The 6,940-nt window shown below is 34.7% G+C and overlaps 1 protein-coding gene across 1 annotated transcript; it reads left to right on the top strand.

Annotated features, from left to right (window-relative positions):
- The first annotated feature begins 5,740 nt into the window (after positions 1-5,740).
- Positions 5,741-6,658, top strand: LOC111365713. The gene has a single exon (XM_022986250.1). The coding sequence runs from the start codon at positions 5,741-5,743 to the stop codon at positions 6,656-6,658; it is 918 nt and encodes a 305-aa protein (XP_022842018.1).
- The last annotated feature ends 282 nt before the right edge of the window (positions 6,659-6,940 follow it).

Raw genomic sequence — 6,940 nt, 5'->3', positions numbered from 1 at the left:
CTCCATAAAATATTAAGTCACTTTTGTAATCGCTTTCCATCATTATAGTGAAAAATCAGAGTCCCAAATCGTCTCAACTTATTGAGTACACTCAAGGCTGGTCCATTAGGGATATGTTTGACACTATGAGATATTTGATATTTCTGAATGACGGGTTTGACTTAATTAAAATTTATCTTTTGTTGAGTACACTCAATGAGATAAATTTTAGAGGCATGTTAAGCTAACACATAAGATGTGTGAAAACAAAGAGTTGTCAGCTTAATGATCTAGGAGTTGTATAGAGATCTAATTGATAATAGTATCTACCCAAATGTTATATTAAGGTTTGTTGAGTACACTTAAGGTCTTAATATAATAGATGGGATCCCAGCCCACTAGGAGTCAAGTATGGACTCCATAAATTTTTGTAAGACGATCATAAAGTTTAATTAAACAGTGGGAGCATGATTAATTTAATAAAAGTCCATGTTAAATTAATCGATGCATTTTATATATTACTCTTTTCCTTTTCGTTATTTACATTTATATTGAATCATGAGTAACCATATGTATTTTAATGACATACTAGATCTCAACAACCAAACTAGATTTTCTTAATTGACACAGCAATTTGAGAATTTTTCTCATGCATGAGAAAATTGGTCACGTCCTTGAGTAGCCCTTTCCAGAGACACCTGCTAATGACTCGATTAAAGAAGAGGTGGCTACCGAAATAAACGTAGTGATGACAATAGTATTGCAACGTATGTGATGCTTGCAACTATGTCACTGAGTTACAAAATCAACTTGAGAGTATATATATTAATACATAATTCTTCATTACAAAGAGTTGTATGATAATAATCATGTGTGGAAGGATATGAGACTTCCGAACAACTATTCCGGTGCAAAATGACAGAGTAATCTTCAATTGACACTTAGACACTGAAGATGATTGACGTTGAGAAATGTCTCAATTGAGTTTAATCATAAACCATGAACTAAGTAGTGACTTGGTTCTGTAATCTCTGTCAGAGAAAGCTATTCATAACTAATTATGAATTTAATGTGAATAAGTTTGAATGCACAATTATTGAGTTACTTAACATGCTTAAGACTATTAAGCTCAATATCAAAGTTGGTAGTGGGCAAATCATTGATTCCTCTAAAGATATTAAGAGGAAGTTTAAAGGGGTTTTGTGAAAGCGTCCAATATGGTTAAGACCGTCAAAGCGAAGGACAATACCAAATCTAATGACCCTTGGTTTCATTATAGAATGAAAGGTCATTAGAAGGAATATTGTGTAACTTACGTCTACTTCACGAGTTTCTTAGGTATTTGATACCAAATGTAAATCTCATATTTATACAAATATGGAGAAACTAAATAAAAGTAGATCACTGCGAAAGGGAGAAGTTGACCTACACGTTGGAGATGAGCAAAGGTTGCCGCATAGCCTGTAGGAATATATTTCTTGCCATTGCCTTTTGGTTTAGTATTGGAATTAGAGAAATGTCGCTTTATACCAACCATAGCTAGAATATTAAAATAAATTTCATGTTCAGACATGAACCATTTTAATGTTAAGGACAATTGTTGTTCCTGCATATCTTGATTAAGATCTTAAAAGTTATGGTAAGTTATAAAATAACATTTATATTCTAAATACTAAGGATTCTATAATGAGTATAGAAATTATAAAGCGTAAATGTGATAATCTAATTATTACCAAAATCTGGCATGACAAACTTTGTCATATAGATGAAATGCAATTCCAAGGTAACATAAAGATGTATACTCGGGATTAATTGATTTTGACAAATACAAATTATGCATGTCTGGCACAGTGACCAAATCTTCTTTTACTTGAAAAGAAGAAAGGTCGGCATAATTACTGATCTAATGCATAGTGATGCATATGGATTCATGTCAATCAATGTCAGTAATGTTTCTCTTATTTCATCAATCATCATGTATACTTGATGAAAACTCAAACATGAAACTTTTGAAAAGTTCAAATGATTCAAACTAAAAGTAGAGAAACAAATAGGTAAAGATACCCTCACATTAAGATTCGATCAAGTGAGAGTATTTTAAAGATAAAATCTGGATTATTTAAGAGAGAATGAGATTTTCTTGCAGTTGTCTCCTTCATATACACTGCAGTAAGGTGGTGTATTTAAAAGGAGGAATCGTTAATTATTTGATATAATGCGATTAATAACAAGCCATGCAAATCTCCCAAAATTGTTTTGGAGTCATGTATTGATTGTAGTGTGCAACATACTAAATCATGTCCCATCTAAATTGGTTAACAGATTCCATACGAGTTATGGAAAGGCCATAGTCCCAATTTATCTTATATGAAAGTTTGGGGCCTTGATGCTTATTTGAAGCGCCTTGAATCGGATAAGTTTGACACTAAATCTGATAAATACGTATTTGTGGGGATATTCAAATCAGATGTTTGAATATTAATTCTATTGTCATGAAGAAAGTCTTCGTCTCACGACATATCTTCCTTTTAGAGAAAATGTTTACTCTAAGGGAGGACAATGGGAGCAAAATAGAACTTGAAAGAGTTCAAGAGTCCACAGATATAGTTAACCAAGCAGATGAATCCAAGTTTGATCCCATATCTAATATGAGACATACTCTTGATCAGAAAGTAAAGACTCCTGAGGACATGACAGCTTTATGTAAATCTAGTAGGATCATTCGACCTTCAAGAATGTACGAATCCATGATTATTAATCAGGTATTAGTGATCCAGGATAATGAACCTGCTAGTTGCAACAAAATAAAGTCAAGTGTTGACTTAAAAAAGACAGCAAGAGGCCATGAAACTCAAGATGAACTTGACGTATGTGAACAAAGTTTGGACCTTGGTCAAGCCTCTTGATGGAATAAAACCATAAGTTTTTGTAAATAGTTTACAAGGAAAATGTCGATATGGATGGGAATATCCATATATACAAAGCAGGGTTAGAAGCAAAGGTTAAGTTTTGACCTTGGCGAAACCTTTATCCTATAGCCTTACTGAAGTCCATTCGGGTTTCGCTTGCGACAGTTGCATACCGTGACTATAGGTTAAGAGAAGTCTTTTGGAGCTGAAATCTTCGATCTGATGGAAAAGTCAAAGTGTTTGATTTTATCAAATTTGAAGAGGAATTGTGTGTTTACAAGAAGATAGTGGGAGCGATGTCATATTGCTAACATTACAGAAAATGACATCCCTATGTTTCAATCATTGAAATAATGGTTGTTAAATGATTTATTCTTGAACGATATGGGAGAAGCAACTTGATCTATAGAGATAGACCTAGAAGGTTGCTTATCTCGTCCCAATCTATATAAAATATTGATAGGATTTTATATGGAGAAATTAGTTTATTCTTAAACGGTATGTTGGAAAGGTTCCGAACGTGAAGCAACTGTTGATTCAATAGTAGAAACCTAATACATGATTACTTTAGAAGTAGCAAGGAGTTGCAATCTAGATCATGATATTCATAAATGAACTTGGAGTAGCTCTTGATATTGTTGATCACATGCCATTGTATTTTGATAACAATAGAGCCATTGCGAAAGTAAAGGAACTAAGGTCTTATCAATGACCCAAACATGTATTAAGGCGGTATAATCTCATCAGAGAAATAATACATAAAAATGACGTAAAGTAAAGAAAAGAACAAATTTCCACATTTAACAATATTGTAGATCCACTGACAAAGAGTTGTCGTAGCATAAACATGATCGTCATGTAAACTTATAATATTGGATACATAAGTGATTGAATCTAGTGCAAGTGGGAGTTTGTAAGTATTATACCCTAGGTCTAATTAACTTTGGACATAAATATTTTTGATATATAATTAATGCGATTTAATGGCAAATCTATTATTTAATTAATAGACAATTAAATAAATAATAGAGTCCGTAGATTCAAATCTTCGTAATTTGTTAATCACAAGGAGTTGTGATTGTGAGATACAAATTACATTTGATTGAATCTTAAATCGTCCGTGATCGTAAGTAATAACGAGATATGGATATCGTTATTACGGATAGACCATCACATGTGACATTTCTTACTTGTGAAGTAAGTAGCTGATCTCACAAGCTAAAATGTGGTGACACTTAAATAACACGTGGATGTTTTTGTTATAAAACAAAATATTAGAGACCCGTCGAGAGATTCCACACGGATAACTATCTGAGTGTCAGTGGTTAGTCTCTAACGTTCGGTAGTGAAATTGGTCATTTGACTTGAGGTCGTCATGGTACCTTATATGAGGACAGTCATAATTTGGGGGTGTTGGATGTTGCTCTGCAAAGTGCCGCTAATACGACATCGTTCGGGTATGTCAAGAATCATATGAAGGTTGTGATTGATCAATAAAGGATTCGTCACTCTTAGATAGTAGGAGATTATGATCTATATTTCATTCAATTAAGTCGATAACGAAATCCTTGGCCAAGGTGTACTCATAAGTCGAAAAGGAGTTTTCGACTTATATTGACTTAACAGTGGAGTGAAAGATATGATCCATGATCGAGATTGACACACTTCCTTATCTCGTAATTGATCGGATCATATTGATGAAGGGATTATAGTTTCACGGTAAACGAACGAGTTTGATTTTGTCACACCACATGACATTTTCCGTCACATGAATTGCCCTGACACATTGTTAGACGTCAATCATGTACGGCGAGTGTGAATTGACAATAAATTAAAAGAGTGTTTTAATTTATCAATTTTGATTAGATCAAAAAAATATTCCACGTCGTTAGACATCGTGGTCGGGATCCTAATGGGTCGCACACAAAAGAGAATTGAAAGATTGCAAATTGCCAATTTGTTAATTTAACAATCGTTGGATAAATTAATTAATTGGATTTGTTATTTATATTTTCGAATTAATTAATTGGATTTATTAATTCACGGACCGGGTTTAATTAAATGGATTAATTAACTATTGGACCGGACCGGGCCAAACCCGTTTGGGTTTATATAAATACATAACTAGGGTTTGAGGTCCATGTGATTTTCATTATTCTTGCTGGCACAAGAGAGAAAACTCTAGCAGTTGCAATCTATTCTCTATGTGGATTTCATTGAAGGCTGGACAATTGGACAGCTATGGGAGACGAATTCAAGATTGTTGGAACGAAAAGAAAAGTAAAAGGTTTGCCGAATTCTTCAAAGGTACAATCTTTATCACGATTTCTATCTAAACACAAAGGGATTCTCGGTGGGAATCGAAATAATTTTAATTTTCCGCTGTGCATGTATAAGTAGATTCCCAACAGCATTTTCCTTCGAGATTTATACAGTGGGTGATGGAATGTGTTACCTGTCCAACATATTTTGTAACTTTGAATGGGAGTATACATATCTTCTTGAAAGGTGGGAAAAGTCTTTGGCAAGGTGATCCACTATTCCCTTTTTGTTCGCGTGTTTGTCTAGAATTTTTTCTAGAATCATTAAGGTTGCTACAAGTGATAGTGAATTCAATTATTACCCCAAATGTGGCCCCCTTAAAGATAACCCACTTAGCTTTTGCAGATGACTTGATGCTCTTTGCAAGGGGAGATGTTATGTCGGTGCAAATTCTTATGGATTGCCTTGCTAACTTTGGTTTTGTGTAAGGTTTGAAAACCAACACTTTAAAATCCAGCTTGTAAACAGCTGGTATTTATGGGCATGAGCTTGATAATATCATTGAACTCACAAATTTCCGGAAGGGTACTATGCTTTTCCGTTACTTGGGTATTCCTCTTGCTTCAGAGAAGCTCAAAGTGAGTTGTTATGCTCCATTCCTTGATAAAATTGTTGCTTCTATTGAAGCTTGGAATTGCTCATCCTTATCTTATGCCGGTAAGGTGGAACTTATTAGGGCGGTGCTACAAGATGTTGAATGCTTTTGGCTTTCTATTTTTCCTATCTTGACTATAATTACTTCAAGAATTATTAGTCTTTGCCCGAAATTTCTTTGGGGCTCCAAAAAACCTTTGGTTGCTTGGAAAAACATTTACTTACCGAAAGAGGAAGGGGGTCTTGGTTTGAAAGACATGAAGAGTTGGAATTTAGCTTTACTAGCTAAATCTCTTTGGAATATTCAACATAAAAAGGACATGCTTTGGATACATTGGACGCACCAAGTTTATCTTAAAGGGACTTGCATTTGGGATATTCTACCTAGAAAAGATCACTCTCTACTTTTCAAAAAACTGCTGGAAATCAGAGAGAATTTGATAGAAAATGTTGCTGTCTCCCAGATTTTTTCTCATGGACAGGCCGCAATTTCAGATCAGGTGGGGGGAGTAATTAACCTATTTGTGGCTGCAGGATTACCCACAAGTCAGCGGGCAGTAACTGCACAAAACAGTGATCGAAAACAGGAAATTCTGGACAGATTTAAAGGCTGGTCGACTGGAGATAAATTCTGCACAAAAGCTGCCTATGAATTCTTCAGGCCTAAAGGTTCAAGGAAGGTTTGGACGGGTGATGTCTGGAAATCTTGCATTACTCCAAGGCACTCCTTTTTGCTTTGGTTAGGGGTTCAATCTAAACTCCTAAAAAAAGACAAATTGCAATTTTTGGATCTTGATCGCAAATGTGTTTTTTGTGGGGCATATGGTGAAAACGGGCTGTCATCTATTCTTTGAATGTTCTTTCACATCGTCCTTATGGGGAGAATATTAGACAATGACTCGGCATCAAAAGATCTATGTCAACAATTGCTAGCGCTCTAAAGTGATTGAAAAAAGAGGCTCGTGGAACATCTTGGCTTAACAAGGCAATGAGGATTGCACTTGTAAGTACTATCTACTACATTTGGTTAACACGTAATAGGAAGATTTTTGAAAATCTTTCACCTAGCTTGGATTGCATTGTGTGACGGATTAAGACACACGTATGCAAAGTTATGTTCTCTTTGTATCCGGATG

The sequence above is a fragment of the Olea europaea genome, chromosome 17 (assembly GCF_002742605.1).
Source record: "Olea europaea var. sylvestris chromosome 17, O_europaea_v1, whole genome shotgun sequence".
In the NCBI taxonomy this organism is placed as follows: Eukaryota; Viridiplantae; Streptophyta; class Magnoliopsida; order Lamiales; family Oleaceae; genus Olea; species Olea europaea.
The sequence above is the reverse complement of the archived record's forward strand: the minus strand, read 5'-3'. Positions and strand labels throughout refer to the sequence as shown.

Coding starts and splice junctions, on each gene's coding strand:
- LOC111365713 (XM_022986250.1), top strand. CDS start 5,741: ATGCTTTTCCGTTACTTGGGTATTCCTCTTGCTTCAGAGAAGCTCAAA.